This window comes from Pogoniulus pusillus, chromosome 14, assembly GCF_015220805.1.
Source record: "Pogoniulus pusillus isolate bPogPus1 chromosome 14, bPogPus1.pri, whole genome shotgun sequence".
In the NCBI taxonomy this organism is placed as follows: Eukaryota; Metazoa; Chordata; class Aves; order Piciformes; family Lybiidae; genus Pogoniulus; species Pogoniulus pusillus.
Genome location: NC_087277.1, coordinates 6,456,192 through 6,481,565, shown reverse-complemented (window position 1 = coordinate 6,481,565; position 25,374 = coordinate 6,456,192). Strand labels below are relative to the sequence as shown.

Below are 25,374 nucleotides of genomic sequence, written 5' to 3'. Positions count from 1 at the left end.
CCAGCCCTGTCCAATCATCTAGTACCTGGCACTAAGTGCTTCATCCAGTCTTTTTTTGAATACTCCCTCCCCAGCTCTCTTTTAGGTCCCCTTCAGATACTGGAAGGCTACTCCAAGGCCTCCTCAAAGCTTTCTCCAGGCTGAAGAACCCCAAATCTTGTAGCCTGTCATCAGAGGAGAGGTTCTCCAGCCCTTTGATAATCTTCATGGTCCTCCTCTGGGAGAGTAAATATCTGTGGATTTCAGATGTAAAGAGGAATTGTTTTGTGGATGCTGTACACTGTTTGCTGTTTAGGAAAAAAAGCAGAGCCATGATATTTTTGTTAGGAGATTGTTCTTTGGCCTTGGAGCCAGTCATACAGGAGCAGAAAATCTTCCCCTGATGTCATAGACAGGTGTGGTGCACTCCTAGGAAGGGCAGGCCTGTGTGCTATGAGAGCTCAGTGTTCAATAACAAAAGCCCTGGAAGTCTTGTTTCCTTCCTACAGACCATTTTGCTCAGATGATAACAGCTAAGTAGACCTACCTTTTTTTTTTCCTTTTTTTTTTTTCCCCTTTTTTTTGGGTGTGGTAGCTTTCTTTGCCACATGCCATTTTTCTATTGTATTTCTTCCATCTTCATTTTACTAAATTGATCTCTGTCTGAAAGGAGCAGAAAATTTCCTTGGAGAATGTCTGCACCGAATAATCGGTGATTTCCAGATGTCAACCACTCTGGCTGTGTTAAAAGTCATCCCAACAGATATTCCTGTAGGAATAATCTTTATAAGAATTGATCAGACTCTGACCCAGCAAACTGCATTTATTGCTTCAAGTTTAATTTTTGTTTGCTCTCATTTAGAAAGCAATTCTCTTGGACTTTTAAGTGTGACTGTGGGCTGCCCAGGGAGGTGGTGGAGTCCCTGGAGGTGTTCAAAAAAAGCCTGGATGAGTCACTTAGTGCCATGGTCTGGTTGATTGGACAGGCCTGGGTGCTAGGTTTAGGTGTTGGAACGTATCCAGAGAAGGGTGACAAAGCTGGTGAGGGGCCTGGAACACAAACCCTATGAGGAGAGGCTGAGGGAGATAGGGTTGTGCAGCCTGGAGAAGAAGAGGCTCAGGGGTGACCTCATTGCTGTCTACAACTACCTGAAGGGAGGCTGTAGCCAGGTGGGGGTTGGTCTCTTCTCTCAGGCAACCACCAATAGAACAAGGGGACACAGTCTCAAGTTGTGCCAGGGGAAGTACAGGCTGGATGTTGTTAGGAAGTTGTTGGCAGAGAGAGTGATTGGCATTGGAATGGGCTGCCCAGGGAGGTGGTGGAGTCATCGTTCCTTGAGGTGTTCAAGAAAAGCCTGGATGAGGCACTTAGTGCCATGGTCTAGTTGACTGTCTAGGACTGGGTGATAGGTTGGCCTGGGTGATCTTGGAGGTCTCTTCCAACCTGCTTGATTCTATGATTCTGTGGTGATTTTAAATACGTGAAGGTAGAAGCCTGCTGTCCTACTGTATTACAAGTGGAAACAATGGTGATGGCTAATGAAAGAGGCTTATGAATTACTTTCTCTCTATCTTTTTTCCTCCTTCCTTGTTATTTTAGTAAATCTACAGTGAAGTTAAAATGACTTTACTCTCTATTCACAGGTTACTTTAGGTGGAACCTTTATTGGAATTGGGCGGAAAACTCCAGATTGCCAAGGCAACACCAAGTACTTCCGCTGCAAATTCTGCAATTTCACCTACATGGGCAACTCCTCCACTGAACTAGAGCAACACTTCTTACAGACTCACCCAAACAAAATGAAAGCAGCCCTTCCCTCCTCTGATTCTGGTAAAACTTCAGAGAAAAACTCCAATAAGTCCAGTCCTACACTTCGACCATGTGATTCTGGAGACTTGGGGAAGTGGCAAGACAGAATCACTGTAAAAGCAGGAGATGATACACCAGTTGGATATTCGGTGCCCATCAAGCCAATAGATTCCTCTAGACAAAATGGTACCGATACAACCAGTTACTACTGGTGTAAATTTTGCAGTTTCAGCTGTGAATCGTCCAGCTCACTGAAACTATTAGAACATTACAGCAAACAGCATGGGGGAAGCCAGGCAGGAAGCCTTCACCCAGATCTGAATGATAAGCTTTCTAGGGGATCTGTCATTAACCAGAATGATCTAGCCAAAAATGCAGATGGGGAGTTAGTGACAAAGACAGAGAAGGGTGCAAGTGTGGCAAAAAAGAAAGACTTGACTAGCAAAGGAGCAGAGGACAGCATGGTGACAAGCTACAACTGTCAGTTCTGTGACTTTAGGTACTCAAAGAGCCATGGTCCTGATGTAATAGTGGTGGGCCCGCTTCTCCGTCACTATCAGCAGCTACACAACATTCATAAGTGTACCATTAAGCACTGCCAATTCTGTCCCCGAGGCCTCTGCAGCCCAGAAAAGCACCTTGGAGAAATTACTTACCCATTTGCTTGCAGAAAAAGTAATTGTTCCCACTGTGCTCTCTTGCTTTTGCACCTGTCTCCAGGGGTGACAGGAAGCTCTAGAGTCAAACACCAGTGCCATCAGTGCTCATTCTCCACTCCTGACGTGGACGTTCTCCTGCTCCACTATGAGAATGCACATGAAGCTCAAGCATCTGATGTCAAACCAGAAACAAATGCCCTGCCAGGGGCAGAGGGGCCACTGACGCTCAAGGAGAACAAAGAACACTCATGTACCAAATGTGACTTTACCACCCAGGTGGAAGAAGAGATTTCCCGACACTACAGGTACAGTGAAGTTTCAAATGATTAATGATAGGAATCCAAACAAACAGCTCTCCCTTAGTTCCTTAATTAAATGTTGCCATTGCCCAACCATGTGAGGAAACTAGAAATCAAAATATGAATGCATATAGATATAAATCTTTACAGCCAGAGTCCAGTCCAACATCCACTTTGTTTTGGAAAATCACCAGCTAAGTTGGTGGATTTAATTATACATTTAAACCTGTGCAAAGAAGAGAGCGATCTGGATTTATGTGCAGATGCTGAAGTTCCAGCATATTTGAGGTTTGGTCAACTATTTTCCACCCAGAATCTTTTAGGTACTGTTTTAGTTTAGGCTTTTTACCAGAAAGCTGGCATCTTCATTCAGCTGGGGAACACAAATGGCTTTACTTTCCAAGATAGACTATGAATCCTTTCATGCTCTGTAACAGTGCTTCAATGTACTACCTTTTTGTAGTATTTTCCATTCCCAAGTCCAGCAACGCAATAATTAGTTAAGAGCATTCCACTGCTGTTTTGGTGTTGGTTTCACACTGGGAGCAGACACTCTTTTGTCTGTTGATGTCATTCCCCAAGATCCTTTTGCAGATGCTTATTTTCGTGTTGCTGGTTTACAGTGCCATTCTATTTATTTTAAACACTAATGTTCCTATTTGGAGGTGGATGCAGCCAGTCTCCTGACTCAGTCTGACACAATGTCATAGTGTCAGCCAACTCCCTGCTAAACCTCTTGGGTCAGTTCCTGGGCTGTTGTAAACTGGTAGTCCAGTTTGCATCAGAGGAGGAGCTGGCTCTAAGGCTTTGTAAAGAGCAACAGTTATGTGCCGCTGCAGAAGCGACGTTAAGTATTAGAAAACCATGCTGAATATGTTAATAGTTAAGGCTAATGCGTCAACAACAACGGAAAACTCGGTATCTATCTCATCTAAGAGATCTTTGCATGGAAGCCAGCTAGTATGAAGACAAAAGAAGATGCATTTTCAAAGCTAAAGCTTTGTTAAAAGCTCGAGAAACTCTGCCACGTTTAATAGATTCCAAGACATCCAAAATTAACAAAGGCAGACTGGGGCATGATACTTTAATAGAGATTAAAGCTGGGGGCATCCAAATGTTGCCCAACAGAGGGCTGCATTGGCAACGTATCAGGAGTCTATTTAAAAAATAAAAAGGAGCAGATTGCTCATCTTTAATTTGGAGCTAGGGCCCACGGAGGATTCAGGTCCCAGCATGCAGTGCCCCATTTTTGATCCAAGTGGGCCTGAGGGATGTTGTGTGGATTAATTAGTTAATGTTTGTAAACTGCTTTGAAGATGAAAAGTGGTATCTAAGTTCCAAGCATTATTACAGCAGCTTTGAGCCATGCTGAAGAACTCCATAGGCAGCACTTTGGCCGCCGCTGGGGCATGGTATGATCTTTTTTTAGCGATTAAATAACTGGAAGATTGATATTGCTCCTTGACTCAAAAAGAAAACCCAACACTTTTATTTTGCTGCAGCTGGTAATTTAAGTTTGAACAAGCATGCCTAGTAAAAATCCTTTTTCTCAAGAAAAGGGGAAGCCATGACTTTGAAAATTAAGTGCTAAGTTAGAGACAGGATAGCAGCAGCTTCTCCTTTGGAGGGCTCAGCACCCTGCGGCACTGGCAGTTGTCACGGGGAACTGCATTTTGGAACATCAAGAGATATATTTAAGAGTTCAAATCTCAACTTGTCTAAAATTAGTCTGTTCTGTTTAAGACCCTCAAACAATGTTGTTTGGTTGTTTTTTTTTTCAGTCTTCAGTCTACAATATTATCAAGGATTCTGAGGATGTCATGTAATTAAAGTGCAGTACAACATCCCCGTAACTGCCAACTCCTTTCACTTTCTCCTGCTCTCCCCCCCCTTTTAGTTTGAGTTTTGTTTCTTTTCTGCGTTTACTGCTACTGTTTCCTCCTGCTGTGCATCTTCTTTGAAATCACAGCATTTAGTTCAGTTTATGGTGAGTGCTCTGTAATGGCAAGACACCAGCAGGTTTTATTGCTTTTCTATGCATAACCTAGTTTTCACTCTCGTCAAACTAAAACAAATGGAAAAAGAGACTTTTGGGGCCTTACAACTTTTATTTTTACTGTTATCAGTACTTCTTTTTAATAGAAGTTTTGCATGCATTGGGTATGCATTTTCTTCCCCTTTTTGTACTTTGTGAAGGTACAGAATAGTTCAGATTTTAAAAAAGTAGCACATCTATCAAACAGTAGTGCTGGAGAGTTACGTGACACACAGAAACTCCATGTAGAATCAGCTCACATCCTAGCTGGCCTTCTCTGTGACTTCATCAGAGTTTGTGTCAATAAAGCTGTTGTGCCACATGATATATTTCTGATGCATTTAAAATGTTATACATGTGGATATATCTAAAACTTGCCCATTTATATCATAAGGAGCTGAATGGATCCTGGTGCTAAATATAATACTAAGCATTAACATGGTGCCGTGGTGTAGTGCTGGAAAGTTATGTGACACATAGAAACACAATGTAGAATCAGCTCACATCCTAACTGGCCTTCTCTGTGACTTCATCAGAGTTTGTGTCAATAATCTGTTGTGCCACATGATATATTTCTGATACATTTAAAATGCTGTACATGTGAATACATCTAAAACCTGCCCAATTATATCATAAGAAGCTGAATGGCTTCTAAATATAATACTAAGCACTAATATGGTGGCAGAAAGTGCTCTGACTTTTCACTTGCTTGAGTTTACCCTTCATAATCTGAGTATCAGAGCTGGCTTTAGATGCTGCTTCCATATTTTGGTTTGTGTGTTTTTTTGTCTACATTTTTGAGTCATATGCATGAACAGCATGCTTAATTTATTTTCTTTTTTCATATCCTTTTGGCTCTGCAGCTACAATTTCACTACATCTGCTAGCCAAAAAAATTTTCTATGTCTCAATATTATTCCTTTGCAGCCATGTATTTATAACAGTATTAGAATTTGCAAAAGCAGCTCTCTCCAAGTTTTCCATCTACAAAAAATGGGTACTTGTATGTAACTGTCATGCAGTATTTCTTGATGTGATTATTTGAGAGCTGTTCAGTTGAATTTGAAGCTCATGAGTCGCATTGCGCTTGAGTTTGCTTGTATTTAAACTATACTAAAATAGGCTTACCCAAATAAATCCCCAGAATGTTTATTTGCCTCCGTTTTCTGTTAATTCTGCTGCTGCTCACTTCCCATTTGTACCTCTGAGGATTCAGGTACTCATGTTCATTGCAAAGCTCATTTTTTCCCTCAAAACTGTCTGGCATTTTGGGGAGCTGAAACATGCCAACGCTTTTAATTTAGATGAAAATCATACTGAGTGGGAACATTTTGCATAAGTCACACCACTTAGTCTAGAGATTATTTTCTTGCTTCCTCCAAAATAATTACATTTTATAGAATCATGGAATTGTCAGGGCTGGAAAGGACCACAAGGATCGTCTAGCTCCAACCCCCCTACCATGGGCAGGGACACCTTACACTATATCTGGTTGCTGAGAGCCACGTCCAGCCTGTTCTTAAAAATAACATCCAGGGATGGGGCTTCTACCACCTCTCTGGGCAACCTGTACCAGTGGCTCACCACAGAATCACAGAATGATAATTTAAATGTTGTTTTTTTTTAATGTTTTCTTAAAAATGAGACTTCTTGAAGAAGTCTGAGTTGGGAATTTCTTGTGTGCGCTTTTTTGTTTGTTATTGTTGCTTGTTTTCTGTTGTTGGCCTTTTTTTCTCCCAACTGTTTCTCTAAGTAAAGGGAAAACAATGCAGTTTCTTGTTTAAAAAAAAAGACTTTTTTTTTTCTGGTAAATCCTTATTTGTCAAAACAGACTTTGACAGAAAGCATTTGATCAGTGCTAGGAGTGGTTAAAAACGCTATGCTGAAAAGCGCTCTAAGCTTCTTTTATTAAAAGAAATGGGGGGAATGATTAATTGAACAACTGCAAAATAGAGAAATAAAGCAGAGTCAAATGACATACAAGCTTTGGCAATGTTTTAGAATAATTTTTCTGATAAATTATGTTTAAAATGTGGATGACAGCAGTTATGTAGGGTTCTCCTCTGCATTAATTTCAAGTTAATTCCTTGCTTCTTAAAGATAAATGAGGCAAAGGGATAAAGGGCAAAGAGGTACTTTGGGCTCATGCCTCCCCTCCAGCAGGGCTTGAACATCAGGGACAAGGGTGTCAGGGCTGCCCACTTGCACTGTCAGGCAGTAGAAGCAAGTACAGGGTCTTAGACCTGCAGATTATGGAAATGTGGAGCCTTTGGGATGCTCCCAGAGAAGCCAGCTGAGGGCAAAAGGGTAAATTGAGGCCCACCAGCTCCTGGGTTTTCAGCAGAGCAGGAGCCTTCACTCACTGAACAATAGCAGCAGCTGCAAGGACCTTTTCCATCCTTCTGACACCTTCATTCACTACTCTGAGCTTGTTTGCTCTTGCCAGTGGCTTTTGCTCTCTTTTCATCTCAGTCTTACTCTCTGCTCTGCCCATTCTCCTCCCCTTTCTGACCCTCTGCTGAATTTTCTTGCTTGTTTTGCTCACAGTGTTTCTTTATGAATTTTTTTTTCTGCTCCCTACAAGCCTGAGTGCAGCACCCAGCCCAGCAGTAAACTTTCTTATAAGCCTGTTTCTTCATGAGAAATAATAGTAATTACTATTTTCATAATGAAATTCAAAACATGTTAAAAAATGGGAGTGATACATCAGCCATACTTTCATCCAGAATATTTTTTCTGCTTTAGAGCCCAGGAATGTCTTCTGGTAATTACAAAAAACCCCAAAACCAAGAATAATAACCCAACCTTTGTTTTGAAGAAGTTGGTGTCTTGTAATACTTCAGAGCACTTTGAAGCATGTCAACAAGACTTAATTACAACTGGATAGTGTCAGGACTATCACAGCCTATTAGAAAGCCCGTGTAAAGAACATTAGATGGAGTTTTTTCAATGGAATTAATCTCTCCAATTTCAAGATCTTGCAAGGGAAAATCCTCCTATCTTACAGCACCCAATTCAAGTACATTTTGGTACAAACAAATAGCAGTAAGGTTTTATTAAATGGTCAGAATGGTTTGTCCTGACTGTCTTGATGTTTCGTCTTTGGATGGGGCTGTAAATGTTTAATGGCCATGAATAATCACTGTTTTTTGGTTGTTGTAAATAATAAATGACATCAGAGAATGGGATGACACTGCCAATCCCACTGCCAAAGTGAAGACAATGCCAGTTTTTGGCTTGAATTTGCTGTTAGTTTGCTGGAATGGTGTATAAGCAAGATCACAAAAAGGAGAGGTGTATAAGCAAGATCACAAAAGGCAGAATGTTGTTTCCTTCTTCATTTACATCACTTTCTTCCACGATGAGATTTGCCTCAAACATATCTCTTTTGATCTGCTGTATACCAGCACACTGTGTGCACCTAATGAATGCATAGTTTCAAATGGTATAGCCATGATTTTTAGCTGTAAATTATAACTTCCACTTAATGCTTGGGAGTGCTTATTGTGTACTTTGAAAAATAGAATACCAAAATTTTTGTTGCTTAGTTTTGAGGAGCTTTGTGCACAAACCTATGTGTAACTTTGGAAACATGGAGTAGGTTTGATTCTAGTATAAAAAGAACTCAAACACTGCCAGCTTGGTTCCTTGATTGCTATCAGGGTGGAGTGAAAACAGTCAGAGATGAAAACATTTTCTTTGTATGCCTTGTTCTTGGAAGGGATAGATTTCCAGCTTTCAAAAGTTCTCTAATAGCTGATGATAGTTACTATTTTATTATTCGAGTCTATGACTTAGATTGGACAGTTCCAAACTTACTTTCTGGAACTTGGGGATAAAATAATATGCAGGACAAACCCATTTGAAGTATGAAGATTTATAGTGTCGGTGGCAGACAGAGATTACTTTTTAATGCATACTAGAAAAGTATGTCCTGAGAAAAAAAAACCAGCATATTTGGTTGCTATCTACTTAAATCAGTTCTCATCTCTTCCACATCACAGTGCCCATCACATTCTTGTGAAAAAAAATAAAGGAATGCTTGCATGGACTCTGTTTAAAGCAATCATGAGTAATTTAAATGAACAAACCTTTACTGGAATAAAGGCAATTTTAGCTGAGCCTCAGCCACGTAGTTACAACTGTATCTAATATTCAGCATTTATTTGTGGCCTCAGAAGTGTGGAACCATTCCTGTGATGTATACTGCTCCTGATCAAAAACATTAGCCAGCGTGGAAGCAGGGAGAGGGGGTGGGGAAGTTAGGCAGAAAAAGATCAGCTGTTTGGAGGTGTGATATCTGCACATGAGAGCCAAGTTAGGAAAGGGGGTTAGCTATTGAAATAGCCAAGTTAAACAACAGACACTTAGGGCTAAGTAGCCTCCCAAAGGATTGATAAACTTCCACATGGAGAGTGCATGTGGTTGAGCCATTAGCCCCACTGGGGGCTAATGGCTCAACCACATACACTCTCCATGTGAAACACTCTCAAGTGTTTAACTTGGCTTTTAAGATAACTAGCCCCTGTCTAGCTTGGACTTCCCTGATGGTATCCCACCTTTACAGGGCCGACCCTCTTTACAACTTGGCTTGGTTTTTTTTGTATTTATAAAATGGTTTTGATCAGATGGCACTCTCTCTTTTTTTTCCCCTCCTTTTTTCCTGTTTGATTCAGAAGAGAATTCAGCTCAATTTAGAAAAGAATGAAGTTGCAAGAGAGAATATATTAGTGTTGCATTGAGAGACAAGCTGATTTTAATGAAATGCAATTGTAGAATGAAGTAAAAGGAACACAGCCAGGAACAGGATTTTAACCCACGGCTTGCTCTCCCACAAGTAGATTTTGTTGCCATAAGGCTGCTTGGAGAATAGCTGACTGTAATTTTCACATAACTGGACGAGCCCATCTAGTCCCTTAAAATGAATAGAAGTATGGAAAATGACAACAAGAAAACTGATACTGCCACAAGGGCTAAAAAGCTTGAATCTGAATGTGTACTCATGTCTGTATGCTGACACAACTGCAAGAAAATCAGACAATGTAAATAACATATGGTTTGTCTTTCCAACAAAAGGAAAGGAGGAAGACAAGGGGGTTTAATAAGTTTGGCAACTTGTCCCTTCTAAACTATCATATTCTAAAAGGGACACTTTGTGTATCATTCCAGTTCTACGGATGCACTGAGAGCCAAATCCTGCTCTTACTGAAGTCAATGGGAGTTTTGCCATTGACTTCGCTGAGACTAAGCTTTGGCCTCAAAAGAATTAATTCTAACAATTGGAGTTGTCAGGGCAGTAACAGATTTCTCATACAAGTTTTGTCCTGTGTGGATAACGAAAGGCTCGGTTTTTTAGCTTGGCTGAAAACACTGCTGTAAGTCGGAAAGCCTGGGGTGTGGATGTGTGAGTGTATCTGTAGGGAGAAGCTTTCACGGAGTTATGTACAATTTGATGAAGGGCAGGGACAGTATTTTACTCTGCATTGGTATGATGCTGGGCACAGTGGGGCCCAGAGCCTGTCAGAGGGCTCTGACCGCTCCTGTGCTATAAACAATTATTCATAGTAATGTTGGAGAGCTCATAAACAGTGTTCTGTTCCTATGACAGATAGAGTAAATGGGTAACATGTTGTTCTCCTGTGGCAACATATGCTTTACATAATTTAGCAGTGCTGTATTATATAGGCTTTTAGAATAAAACCAAGAGGATGTGTTACTCTACGCTGCTTCACAGCTCATACCCAAGTGTTTCTGTGTTTGACAGGAAAGCACAGCTTCTAGTTATGCAGCCAACTATTTTGCTGCTTCTTTGGAGCAGTGTCTTTTAAAGTTGTGTAAAAATGTCCATAGAGGACATGTAAGTACTGTCTGTTGAGTAAAGCCTTCTCTCCTTTGCTGTGTCCTTATCTGTAAGTTAAAGAGAGTTCCATCTTTGTCAGTCAAAACTGTATGAAATTGGTGGCAAGCAAAGTGATGATTTTAAACCTTTTAGCTTTCTACCAAAGATCTGCATTACATGAAATGGTGGTTTTTTATACAGTGAAAACCATCCTCTTCTATTTGATTTTGGTTGAAAAAATGTGTTCTACTGCAGTAGAAAGTGAAAAGTGTATTGCAGCAAACTGAAAAGAAAAAAACCCACAAACTTCACACAGTGTTGACTGGGATTTTAGAACAGTGTGGTGGTCTGTGAATGAATAGTAGGAAGCTGTTGCAAGTAAAGGTAAAACCAACAGGTTTTTTTCCATGTCGTAGAAGACACTTAAGTAAACCTGCATGCTTTATTTGCTGTGAATTTGTTTTCTTCATCTTGGTAGATAAAACCACTGTAAGAGGGAAGGATAAGGGGGGACTTTCATGTTGATACACTTCTCATTCTCTTCCAGGAGAGTACACAACTGCTACAAATGCCGTCAGTGCAGCTTCACAGCTGTTGACACTCAGTCACTACTAGAGCACTTCAACACTGTGCACTGTCAGGAGATGGATGTCACTACAGCCAATGGGGAGGACAGTCATGGCGTTTCATCTATCAAGGAGGAGCCAAAAATTGACCTCAAGGTCTACAGTCTGATCAATCCAGACCCCAAAATGGGGGAGCCCATATCTGACAGCATAGTGAAGAGGGAAAAGATAGAAGATAAGGAAGTGCTCAAGGAGAAAAGTTGGACTGACAGTTCCAGCGATGATCTTCGCAGTGTGACCTGGAGAGGAACAGACATTTTAAGGGGGAGCCCATCATACACACAGGCCAGTTTAGGCTTATTGACCCCAGTGTCTGTCAGCCAAGAGCAGCCAAAGCCTTTAAGGGATAGTCCAAACGTAGAAGCTGCCCATCTTGCACGGCCCATTTACGGCTTGGCGGTGGAGAGCAAAGGCTTCCTGCAGGGCGTGCCTGCCGGAGCAGCAGAGAAAGCTGGGCAGCTCACCCAGCCCTACCCTGGATCCGGGGACAGCAAGGCAAAGGATGAATCCCAGTCCTTATTACGGGTAGGAAGCTCTCTTTTCTTACCTTCTTTCTTATGATGACATGTATGTTGTGTTTAATTAGGCATGCAGACAGTTTCTTCAGTCCCAGAGTAAGGTGATTGGTGGATTTTATTATGCGTGGGGTAAAAAAAAAACAAGGTAAATGAAGGAGACTGGAAGACAAACTTGTAGAGATAAACTGGCAGGTAAATGTTCAAAATGTTTGCATAAAACAATATATATATATATATATATACTGATGTGGTATTAGTAAGCAAGTGCTTCTGCTTTTGTTATTCAGCTCATTGAATTTTGTTTAATCATTCCTGCTAATCGTGCAGGTTGGTGATGCATTTGAAAAAGGAAGGTTTAGAACCCCAGAAGGCTGCACATCTGTTACACTGAAACAACTAATCAGCTCTTGATTTTTTGGTGGTGTGACAGTTCACACTCAAGCAAAAATTTACATTATGAAGTATCTAGGAATGTGAAACCTGAGGTAAATATTAATTAAAAAAGCTAACCTCCTTATTTTATGTAAAGCAACGTAATTATATATAAATTTTAAACACTTATATAGTTGCCTTGGAAAAAAAGGGGAAAGGAAAGAGCTTGAGTGATAAGAAAAAGCAGTATTTGTCACACCAAACAATTCCTATTCTGTTTTGTTTTTTTTAAACAAAAGGACTCATATGTATAGAATTGCCCTTCCATGAAGGTATGTTTTCCCCCTGGAAATTAGTAAAGAAAATTCTGAGGAGATGAACAGGGAGACATGTGAGTGCCTTTATCCTGGAGTCATCACTGTTTCCAGGAGCTCTTCCCTATCTGAACTTGTAGAAACTTGCTACAAGTGTGGTCAGTCCACAACCAAACGTCACTAGAATGGAAGTGGTGCTTATCTGTTTTTTCATAGCTGTCTTTATAAGAATATTTATGATATCTGTTGCTGTTAAGAACGAACAACATGTCAAAAGAAAAGACAAGTGTTTTATTCCATGATCTGGTAAGATTCTGCATTGGTATATCTGTCTTTGTGTACATACAGGTCTTACAATCTCTTTCTAGAGTAAGTCAGTGGTCTTGAAAAATATTTTGGTTGTCCTAATTGTAAACTAATGTGTCTGTCACTTAAAGCATGCATGCAGCTCAGGGGGACCATATTCCTCTGTACCATTCAGATCATGAGTAGTTACTTTTGTCAGGTTTTAAGTGCATGAAGAGCAGTTACAGTATGACAGGTCCCCTTTTGCAAACCTGGGTGTGTGCTCGCAATGAACTGGAGGATTACAGTTCTCTCCACCACTTGGAAATATGTGTGAAAATATATGCATACATCCAACCAGTGGCAGGAGTCATGCTGTACAAGGTACTTCAGCTCTTCTGGGCTGCATCAAAAGTTCAGCAGATCCAGAGAGGTGACTCTGCCACTTTACTCTGGTGAGACCTCACTTGGGGTACTGCATCCAGGTCTGGAGCCCTCAGTATAGGAAGGATGTGGACTCCATGGAGCAGGTCCAGAGAAGGACCACTAAAACGATTAGGGCTTTGGAGCACCTCTGCTACAATGACAGGGAAAAGGAAAGTTCTTTTTTTTTTTTGTAGGATAGAATCCCTAATGTATTTCATAGATAGGAGGAAATAGTGAGTATCACAGTATCACAGAATTCAAAGTCCTGAGGGTAAGGAGTGATCTGAAGGGTAGGAGATGGTGGAAGATGGAGTGTGATTCTCAGAGTGATAGTAATTCTATGTAAAAGAACATGGAAACCTGATCCCTTTATTTTGCTTTTGGTTTAGTTTTCTGTAGACAATGATATGGGATGAAGTAGTGGAGCCAGAAATAAGAAGACACAGTGATGGTCAGCTTGACTAGTGGGAGCTTAGTGTCAGGTGTTGTCTGACAGACACATATGCACTATATATGCTTGGAAGCTTACCTGGCCCAGACAGAGTTACAAATTGTTGAGCAAAGAACAGGCTTTTCTCTTCCATTCAGTTAAAAAAAAGCTAAAATGTGTAGTTCTCTAAACTGGAAAAAAAAAAATCAACTCCATATTGTGAAGCAAATCTGCCATGATTTTGTGAAGCAAATCTGTCATGATTGTCCACTTCTGGAGAAATTATTTATTTGAATGTGAACTAGCTAGTAGAAGTAGCTAATATTGTGCTAGAAGTTGAGCCTTTTAAAAAGCAAAACATCAAATTAATACGTAATTCTGGTGTTAAATTGCAAATGTTCCCATAAAATGCTCTATCTCAGGACAACTGGTGACTAGGAAACAAAACCAACAATAAAATCACTGTGGACACCTTCAGTTATTTTTTTTCCTCCTCAAAGATTGACACAGAGGAAGCCAAAAATTTGGGATTACTCATTGAATAATCACTGAGAGAAATGGACTAAAAAAGTTCTTAGCACATCTCTATGGTTGTAGTGGCTATTCAGTATTTATGAAGTGGTTCAGCTTATCCTAATGATGTGTAGTGATTTGACAGTCACAGTAATACCATGTGCTTTTCATTTTTCAGCTCTCTCATGACTGGGAGAAGGGAAAGGGGAGGGCATGCTTTACACATTTTCTTCGTAGAGATCCTGCTCACTGCAAGTGAGCTTTTCGGCTACTGAGTTTAGGAATGATGAGCGTTCTAATAAAATGTGAAAGATGATACAGATCGGCTGGTGAAGGTTTGAAAATCTACAGTTACCCACAGAAATCCCTGATGCCTACAGGATAATTGTAAACTTTGGGAAATTACTCAGGGTGTTTTTCAGCTTTGCGCGTTATGCAAGCCCTTTATATGCTGCTTTCTTGCATTCCTTCCATACATGATGGACATGTTCCCTCCCCAGACTCTGTGCCACACTAGGTTATTCGTGGGAGCCCTTAGAGCAGGATTTCTTTCCTTTTTAGCAGCTAAAAGATTGAATGGCTCCTGACCTTTCGGGAGCTGGGGGTGGTGCAGTGGCACTAACTTGTATGCCGCATATGTGTGAACACATATGCAGTGGGTGCACCTTTTTGCTTCCAAGCTGCGCGTATGTAACAGAATCTTTCTCAGGGGCTTGGTACACTTCTGTGAGGAGCTTGAATTTATTTTTCTTATTAAAATGTTTCCAGCAGCTGTACTTCGAGTGAATCAGTATGTTTTGCAAATGGGAATTACAAAAAACCTACCTCAGCATGGTACAATGTAGACATTATTTCTGCTCTTCCTTAGAGTAGCTGATTTTATAGTTTAAAGATTTGTTGATACTGGAAGGTCTATTGAAATGCAAAAATGTTCTTTTTTTGCCCTTTTTTTTTTTTTTTTTGGGTAGCACATTGGCAGCCAGCAGACATCAGGCCCAGCAGATTGTTTAATGCTTTGACAGCACAGATCTTGGACAGCAGGAACTTCTTGCTAAACTGATTTTAAATGGAGTGTCCTGTTTTGGTATGTGTGGATACGGCAGGAAAAAAAAAGTTTTCCATGAAATTAGAATTGCAGCCTGAGCCTTCAGACATATACACAGACATAGTTAACCCACCTAAAAGTATTGAGCCAAGTGGCCAAAACAGATTGACAATCAAATGCAGTTAATTTTTCTTACACTCCTTCCTAGTTGGGGTAGGAAAGTATCTCTAATTTTACTCTCCAGTATGGTATTCGGTAGACACTGCTGCCTTGCATTGTACTTTGAATGATGCATGTGCAGAATAGCAGATATCACTGTGTCCTATGGTACCACACAGGCCTGAAGGCAACAGGGAGATGTCCCTGTTTTAATCATAATTCATATGATTTAATGAATTATGATTAATTCATAATTCATTCATGAATGTAATGGGGGGATTTGTGTACCATCAGTGGGAGATGTGATGGTTTGGGTGTTACCCGTCCCCCCCCATTGAAGAAAATCACCCAAAGGTGGCTCAGTCGATCTACAAACTAGCACTGGAGAGAAACCTTCACATTATTGCAAAGGTACTGATGATTTTTGTCCAAAGCAGGCTTCAGGCTGTAGTGTTAAATATCTAACTGAAGTTATATTAACCTTTGCTATGAGCTTTTTATATAGGGCAAAGGATAAAATCAGCTCTTCTATTAAATCGAGATTATTTTGCACCGTCGTGAGCAGGCTGTTCACACACTACAGAAAATCTCAGCATTTCAAGAAACTTTCCATTTTTCTTTCTTTTTTGTCTTGTGATATTTACATTTCTGATATTTCATACAGTGTTCAGCCTAGAGTTGGTAATGTGGCTTTAGATTTGAGGGAGACAGGAAATCAGAAAAAGTAGGTTCCCCTCTCTCTGTTTTACATTCTCCTGTGTGGCAGATTGGCTGCTGATTTTAAAATGAGTAATTGTTATGTATATAGTAAATCTACTTACAATTGATTTAATATCAGTGTAGCACACATGAGACACAATCTCAGCAGTGAAGCACATTTCTCCTATTATAAAGTACTGACTCCTGCTATCCACAGAGTTAGATGCCAGATGGCAAAGCAGTGGAAATGCTGAACTGGCCTTTGTGATTTCTGAAAGCCTTCTCCAATGTTCAGTTCTTGGCCAGAAGGATGGCATGCCTTTGAAGTAAAACCTGCCTCTGTGATGCTGGTAGAAGTACTGCTGCTGCCTTTAGCAGGGGCACAGGAGGCAGCACTGGAAGGTTCACGCGTACAGAATGGGATGTTGGTTTAGTGGTCACTACAGGGTAATGGATGGAAGTTTTTCTGCACTTTGACATTATGTTCTGTTTCCAGTCACCTTTTGATAGCAAGATGGTATATCTATAGACATAAATTTAATGCATATAATTTTATCATGTATCTTATATTTAAGTTGGAGGTCAACTTAATTATACCGAGGAGGTATATTTAAATAGACTTAAATAGACCGAGGAGGTCTCAGATGCTGCGTCTCATCTCTCAGACACTTTGGGAAAGAAAAATAGCAGCTCTTTAAAGAAGAAACATCTGAAATGGTTTCTCTGGAGCTTCATCTCATTTTTTTCCCATTTCCTCTGACTCTGTTAGAGATCTTTCAGGAAGTATTTATAGTCAAGGCCATTCATTGCCATACAGGTCCTCTAATTAGCAGAGGGGAACTCAGCAGGCAATGTGTCTCACTAATGCTCAGAGCTCCGTCAGGTCAGAGATCTGCCAAAGTCTTTGGGTTTATTTAGAAGCACCTGTTTCCACAAGTCAGCCTGGGGAATCAGTGGACTACTTTTTAAAAGTATAACTACAGCCTGGAAAACATCAAGAATCCTCCAACAAGAAGAAAGAGGAAATAAAATTAGGACTTGAAGCGGAATGGGTTTGAAGCATCAGATTTCCTGCGCAAAACTGAGCCGAGTAAAATCTCCGTGCTGGTGAAGGGCTCGGGAGTGAAGCTAAAATAACTTTCTGAAGGTTTCAAGTAGTTTAGAAACAAACATGTACTTGGCTGCTTTTAGTAACTACTGGAACCAAACCCACAAGAAATTGAATGTTTTGCATTACTCATCCTGACAGAGTGATCAGATAGGACTAGAAAGTAACTGTTAGAAAAATGTTAACCTGCCCAGTTAAAGGCATGTTTCTGGTTTTACTGTGGGGTGTGTCTGTCATGTGCGGAGACAACCCCACCTTCTGCATGTTTACCCACCCGTCAGTGCATATTTTTTGACTTCTTTTTTTTCCTCCTCCTTCTTCTTCTCTTTTTTCCCTTCTTCTCACTTTTACGAAGTGTGGTTTAGAAGGGAATTCAATGATAAAATCATTATTTGGGTGGGGCTCGGTAATGCTGCGAAAGGGCAGCAGCTACGTCAAAATCGCTGATGAAAAGGTGAATCAGAATGTGGAACAAAGGGCTGGGGAGAGCGGTACAGGCCCCCAGGCTGCTGTGTGTGAGCAGCAGGATTTATTGAAGTTGCTGTGATCAATAGCAGTGATTCAAGCAGGATGAGCCAAGATAATTCTTGATTTAAACCAAGCTACTTCATTTGTATGGGAGAGACAGTAATGAAAACAAGAACAAAAGAGTGCTCTCTTGTATGGAGCCAAGTGGCCAAAACAGATTGACAATCAGTGTCAAATGCAGTTAATTTTTTTTTACTCTCCTTCCTAGTTTGGATAGGAGAGTATCTCTAATTTTACTCTCCAATATGGTATTTGGTGCACTAGCATTGGTGGAAGCGAGGAGGAACAGCATAATGTTGTCACCTGGATGCTGCCTGCCTGTGCCAGGGCTTGGCTTTGCTGGGCAGACATCACCTGGGTGCTTGGGGCAGTCTCTCTGTGCCACAACTGCTGCAGGGAACAGTAGTTCTTGAACTTGGCATGATGGCAGTGGGAGTATCCTTGGGCCAGCATACAGGTCTCCTGCTCTGCTCCGGGCTGAGTGCAGTCTGGGCATACAGGAGCCCCCCGCACTATATCCTAGCTTGAACAAGAGTTCTTGGTGTGGGATGGTGCGAGCCAGAGCCGTCCTCTTGAACTTGGCATGGTGGCAGTGGGAGTATCCTTGGTGCCAGCATACAGGTCTCCTTGGCAACCTGCACTGCTCTGGACTGGGTGCAGTCTGGGCATAGAGGAGCCCCCCACACTATATCCTAGCTTGAACAAGAGTTCTCGGTGTGGGATGGTGCGAGCCAGAGCCTTCTTCACCCTGGGATGGAGCTTGGAGAGTTCTCCATCCTGGCTCAGCCCTCCTTCACTACTGAGCCACCCATGTTGACACTGAGGACAACCCAGTCCTGCAGCCTTTTTATTTATATCTCCTTGCTCCAAACTGGACACACTAAATGAGGAAGTGGTACTATTTTAGGTATGACCTATCCTGGTAAGCAGCTATTATTTTTTTTTTCTGTCTTCAAATACATTTCTGAAGTTTTAAATGAGTGAAAAGTTGTGCTGACGGTGGACACAGCTTGGCTAAAGCAGTGTCAGTATATGGAGCACAGCTGTGGGCACTGCAAAGGCAAACAGTGCAGCAGCAGCTCCTTCCAGTCTAAACATTTCTGAGAACTGTCAATGGGAAGCCTTGTTTAAACGGGGAAGGAAGTAAATGCAGCTTCTCACATGACTACTAATGCCAATAATTAGTCGAGATTTCCCAAACTGTAGAGAAATCAAGTGCACATATAACCATTATACAGACCTACTGCTGTTCCTTATTGCTAGAAGTCCTTAGCATTGTATACCTGAGGAGAAATGGAAACTTCCATTGTATTTAGAGACTAAGGATAATCTTTGTTGAACAATACGAAACACACATGCATGTTCAAGGAAAGAAGTTGCTGCTAACTTACAAATTTTCAATGGAAAATGAAATTTCGTAGATGAATGCAGGCAAGGATTGAGCATGATTCCTTTTTAACCTGAAATACTGTGGTGCTGAAGAGGGGAAATCTATGTGAAGATACCTCCCAACAGCTGGAAGTGCAGAGCTGCTTTCTATGTGGAATTTCAGACAATGCTCTGCGTGCATTTTGGTAATGAAATGACACAATAAATATACTCTTTTAGAGGAGGGATATTGTGATAGACAGCAAATAAATGGTTAATTTATTGGACTGAGACAGGGGCACTCTATTATTGATTTGAAGGAATCCAGATGCTGTCCACATCTGAACAAATTCAAAATAGTAAAGATTTTTAAAAAAAAGATTTATGAATAAATAGTGCACACACATGTTCTGTGCATTTTGTGAAGGTATCTAGGAGTTATTATGCCCACTTACAAATGGCAGCTGTGGAAAATAGTTGTTATATATACACGAGATATGCAAAGGCTTTCTGGAATGTCTTTTGTTACCTTAGCACTCCTGAAAATGTGCGTGTGGCTATGCTGAAAGTAGTCTTCATTTTAAGATCTCTAATGTAGCTCAATTGATTTAGTGAACAATTTCCTGTCTAATGTAATTAATTTACTTCTTGTACTAAGTTCTGTTTTTAAAATGAAGCTTTTTAATGGCTAAATAGTTCTGAGGATGTTTTAAAACGATTTCTCTAATTAGCATTATGTATATAATCTGGTAGTCTTTGTTGTAGTGACATATTAATGTGTACACAATATAAATCTATAGAGATAGGTACTCCATATTCCATATTCCATTATTTAGAGGTCTGACAGGGTGTAATTGGCACATAAAGATAGGAAGAGAACAAAGATGTTTTCTCTTTTTGTAACATTAGGTTTCTGAATAAAATGGCTTGGTGGCAGCCAGGCTGTGCAGCATTTTGCAGGCACCTTGCAAAGGGGCTTTGAAGCCTTTGCTGAGTGAGTTTGTCCCTGTATTACCTGAGATTTGAAAAACACAGGTTTGTGAATCATATTTGAACTAGTTAAGTGGTCAGTTCCCTGTGATTTCTTGGCTGCTCTGCACTTCAGTCTCCCGATTGTATTGGTATCACAGTATCACAGTATCATCAGGGTTGGAAGAGACCTCACAGATCATCAAGTCCAACCCTTTACCACAGAGCTCAAGGCTAGACCATGGCACCAAGTGCCACATCCAACCTTGCCTTGAACTGCCCCAGGGACGGCGACTCCACCACCTCCCCGGGAAGCCCATTCCAGTGTCCAATGACTCTCTCAGTGAAGAACTTTCTCCTCACCTCAAGCCTAAATTTCCCCTGGCGTAGCTTGAGGCTGTGTCCTCTTGTTCTGGTGCTGGCCACCTGAGATAAGAAAGCAACCTCCTCCTGGCCACAATCACCCTTCAGGTAGTTGTAGACAGCAATAAGGTCACCCCTGAGCCTCCTCTTCTCCAGGCTAACCAATCCCAGCTCCCTCAGCCTCTCCTCGTAGGGCTGTGCTCGAGGTCTCTCACCAGCCTTGTCGCCCTTCTCTGGACACGCTCAAGCATCTCAACATCCCTTCTAAACTGGGGGGCCCAGTGGGCAGTTTGCTATCTCAAAAGGCAAGAGCAGAAGAGCCTGATGCGTAAGCGTCCTGAGTCAATATTCCTGGTTAACCTCTCTAGGCACAGTGATGCAGCTTTTTGCAAGAATATGAGTGAAAAAAAAAAAAGAAACATTATAATTTTAATATTTACTTTGTTAAAGTTTCTGTTCTTTCCTTCAGCCAGGAAATAACAAAAAGAGCAGGAATTTTGAAGTGAGGCATTTGCATTTCTTGTTTGACATTGATCTCATTTTGGTTTATATGCCTCTGATGTGTAAGTGGTGAACTACACATTTTCGCTTATGAGAAGAAGTCTTTTAACAGTAGTTTGCAGTGCAGGCTTTAATCATGTGAGTTGCCTCCAGCACTTGCTGAGAGTAAAATTCCACCCTCTCTGTTTTCAGATGGCTTGTATTATTGGCTGTTTCTCCTTGCAAGGCTGTGATTTGAAAATTGTATTTTAATCAAAAAAAGTGAGAAAAAAAAGAAAAATAATCAGAACATTTGTCAAGGAATTTGTTATGAATGGGAATGAAGAGCAATGCAAACAAGCTTGGATTGAGTTTTAATTCACATGTTATTCTGGGAGCCTACAATTTTTGGTGAGAAAAAATGGCATATTTTAGATCTATTTCCTCCATTTTTTTGGCATGGAGCTCTGCCTGTTTTGTTCAGTCAGATGTTCAAATGGGAATTTTGGATGCTTAGAACTAATTTTAGTAGGTGGGGAGCAAATTTATTATGATGCTACAAATAGAGTTTGATCACAGCTGCTTCATTGCCATTATAAAAATTGGCTGTGAATCACTGAAACTATATTAGTTGTAAAAAAAATCAACAACTCATCTATACAAAACTGTGTCTTGTTTCCCTTAAATTCTGAGTGCCATCATTTATACAACCAGTGTTTTGAATTTCCCTTGGTCGTGTTGCCAGAGTATATTCACGCCGCTCAGAATTTGCTGTGCCTCAGCAGCCATAGAGTGTTCAAACGACTCTCCCATTCTTCCACAGAGGAACTGTATCCTTTTGTGTTGGGTTGAATTTCTGAGCTTGTTCTGAAATTATACTAAATCACAGGCAGACGTCTTCAGACTTATTAAATAAATGTTAGAAACTTCACTGCAAGTTGGGCACTTCAAAGCTCTTGCTGCTCCAGTCTGTACATGACTAAAAAGCTGTAAGGCAGACACCGCAAGGTGAAAGCTTTCAAATCAAAGCAAAACTTAATATACCACTATTATCCCCTTTATAAAACATATGGAAAATAATATCTTTACATATTTATGATTTTTTTTCCCTGATAGTAAGTGCTTTAATGTTCATGAAGTTTTTGCTTTTGAATTAGAAGAGAAAATATTGAGTGATTCTCTCTGTTTTTTTTTTCTTCAGTATTTCATGGCAGGTCTTCTCCCAGTGCAAAGTGGATAAATTCCAGACCTCGTTTAAAAGTTAGTATTGTGCAGAGTGAGCTTAGTTAGCCTGTTTAGTGCGAAAAGCATTTTCTTCACAATTCAGTCTCAAGTTGTGCCAGGGAAAGTATAGGCTGGATGTTAGGAGGAAGTTCTTCACAGAGAGAGTGATTGGCATTGGAATGGGCTGCCCAGGGAGGTGGTGGAGTCACCATCCCTGGAGGTCTTCAAGAAGAGACTGGATGAGGCACTTAGTGCCATGGTCTAGTTGACTGGCTAGGGCTGGGTGCTAGGTTGGCCTGGATGATCTTGGAGGTCTCTTCCAGTCTGGTTGCTTCTATGATTCTATGATTCTGTGAATGGACTCAGGTACAGTGACCATTTTTGGCATTCCTCTCTGCAGCTGATAAATAAGATGGACACCTGTAAAGCTCTCAATGGATAGTAGCACAAAACCTGTTAGTGTATTACAGAAATTTATGTGTATTTGACTCAAGTATGCTAGAAAATCAAATATTTCCATTTGCCATTGGAATGGGCTGCCCAGAGAGGTGGTGGAGTCACAGTCCCTGGAGGTGCTGAAGAAAAGCCTGGCTGAGGCACTTAGTGCCATGGTCTGATTGACTGGCTAGGGCTGGGTGCTAGGTTGGACTGCATGATCTTGGAGGTCTCTTCCAACCTGGTTGATTCTATGATTCTACCTTATGCAGCGTTTGGGACGGGGAGAGTTAATGGAGAACATGATTAAAATCTTGAAGGCTTCAAGGCTTGTAAACAGATTGACACCTACATATATATTTTTCACGTCGGTGTGTTTTACTGGTGTGTGTACTAATTTTAACTCAGGGTTTTAAATTAGAATGAAATTTTACAAGTGAGAGTTTTGAAATTCAAAATGAAACAGCTTTACCACTTGAACACAATTTCTGCAGTTATTAAATGGTTTGTAGGTCTTACATAAATCATTTTTAAAGCAAAGAGTATGTTGCAGCTTTACTGATTTTTACATTACAGAAAATGAAGTTCTACTTAGCAGAAGTTTTAAATCTTGATAGTGATATTTTTTAAAGTAGATCTTTTCATGCCTCTGAGGTTGTAAATTTAATAATCATTTTACCTTTGCCTTCCAATAGCCAACTGAATGCTTGAAGCGTAGAGGTCTTGGCAGTGGTTATCTATAACACCTGTCAGTAGGTTGGACATAGGAACTTCAATAGAAATGAGGAGGATTATCGATGTCTATTAAATCTTATCTCAAGGTTCTTGATACAATATTCAGCTAAATGACTCCTCATGTTAAAGTCAGTTTTAGGCAAACCTCATGACCAACTGCATATTCTCAGAGAGGTGTTTCATTTGCTGGGGGAAGTATAGGCTGGATGTTAGGAGGAAGTTCTTCACAGAGAGAGTGATTTGCCATTGGAATGGGCTACTCAGGGAGGTGATGGAGTCACCGTCCCTGGAGATGTTCAAGAAAAGACTGGATGAGGCATTTAGTGCCATGGTCTAGTTAATGGGATAGGGCTGTGTGCTATGTTGGCCTGGGTGATCTTGGAGGTCTCTTTCAACATGGTTGATTCTATGATTCTATGACTTCACTGCCCCAAGTTGACACTGGTGTAGATCTCTGGACTGAAATGATTCTGATATGTGTAAGTTTAGTGACTGAACAATGATGAAGGCTGAAGTCCTAATCAATGCTAAAGGTATTTGAAGGCTTTCTTAGTGATCTCTCCTTAAGAAGTGAAGCATAAACCATTTTGGAAGCCAGTCTGCCAAGTAATTCACTATTGTAACCAAAGTACAGTTTAAAAAACACTGAGTTGAGGAATATTTTATCTGTATGAGTTTCTATGGGTTTTGTAAAGGTATAGGAAGTTAACAGGGTATCCATCAAGCTGTCTGCACCAAAGGGCTCCTCAAGCCTGGAGAGCTTACAGGGCCTGTCTCGTGCTCTGCTTGGATGTGAATGCCTCCAGACTGCTGCTGTTAATCTGTTCCTATCAGTGTAGATCTTCTTCCCTCTTTGCTTCTGGAATGGGCTGCCCGGGGAGGTGGTGGAGTCGCCGTTCCTGGGGCTGTTCAAGGCAAGGTTGGACGTGGCACTTGGTGCCATGGTCTAGCCTTGAGCTCTGTGGTAAAGGGTTGGACTCGATGATCTGTGAGGTCTCTTCCAACCCTGATGATACTATGATACTATGATGATTCTCTAAGTTGCAAGGAGACTTTACTGTAACCTCTAATTTGATATTTAGCTTGGTTTGACTTTTCCTCTACCACCAGTCTTTCCTTAGCAGTTTTCTATAATAAAAATATTTGGAGTTCTCAAAATGTGGAGCTTTCTTTTGGAAGAAATAAGCCTGAGCCATTTGTTTTGCTGTAAGACCAGTCTAGGCTTTCTGCTCTGCCTCTCCTAAGATACACATTGCCTCCATCACAGCTGGAGGCTTCCTGGTGGGGAGAGATAAAATAGAATAGTCTGGATCTTCTTGGCTTCTGCACTTTGCCACAGCTGGAGCCAGGGTACTGGTCTGCACGGGCTTTGCTCTGACAGGTTCTCTCTTGAATGCCTACCAGCGCGCACATAACCGGCCCCAGCGATCTGATATGCTTCCTACCAAAAATATTCTCCTGGCCTCGCTTGCTTTCATCGGCACCACTAAGTAAACCTCCAGCTAGTAGCAAGAGACATGTTGGAGCACAGCAGAGGAACAGAATGGATGAAACTACAAATTGTTAGCCTGTTAAACACAGATTATGTATTTGGGTACAAATTCCATTAGCGACTGAATGAGTCTGGATGGGTAGTAGCTTGTGGAAGTATTTGTTATGACAAAACCAACTTTTCATTAATAGACAAAGTTATCCTGGTTTCCTCTGTAGTCTGGCCAACATCAAAATGTTTCAAACTAATTTCAGACTTGTAAAACACTGTCTATCAGATACAGACATATGGATTGAACTAGTAAGTTGCTTGCCATCTGCTGATAAAGGAAGCAAGACGTCTAAGCAGAAAGTGAAGAACATTTTTTTCCTCCCATTGGAATGTCATATGGTGCCTTTAGTCGTTGTTTGTATTGACTTTTTTGTTGATAGTGGTGTGAATTGCTATATTTCATTGACCTGCATCTGCTTTCAATCCGATAATTATAATTTTTTAGAAATATTTGCAAAGCATCCATAATAATTTGAGCCTATAAATGATGTAGTTAGAAACTCACCCACTTTACATCTGAAAAAAAAATATTGATAACTGTATTTCTTAAAGTGTGAAACAGGAATAAGCATATCCTTCTGGCCAGAAAAGAGAAAAAAGGTTACTAAATAAG

The 25,374-nt window shown here is 40.8% G+C and overlaps 1 protein-coding gene across 4 annotated transcripts in view; it reads left to right on the top strand.

The window, feature by feature from the left end:
• Positions 1-25,374, top strand: part of TRPS1 (transcriptional repressor GATA binding 1) — a 224,904-nt gene that overhangs the window by 54,007 nt on the left and 145,523 nt on the right. For 3 of the 4 annotated variants that reach the window (XM_064154176.1, XM_064154173.1, XM_064154174.1), the window contains 2 exons: positions 1,624-2,753; positions 11,169-11,772. In XM_064154176.1, coding sequence (XP_064010246.1) covers positions 1,624-2,753; positions 11,169-11,772 — 1,734 coding nt within the window. The remainder of the gene's footprint in view (positions 1-1,623; positions 2,754-11,168; positions 11,773-25,374) is intronic. The other variant, XM_064154177.1, reaches the window with a different exon arrangement.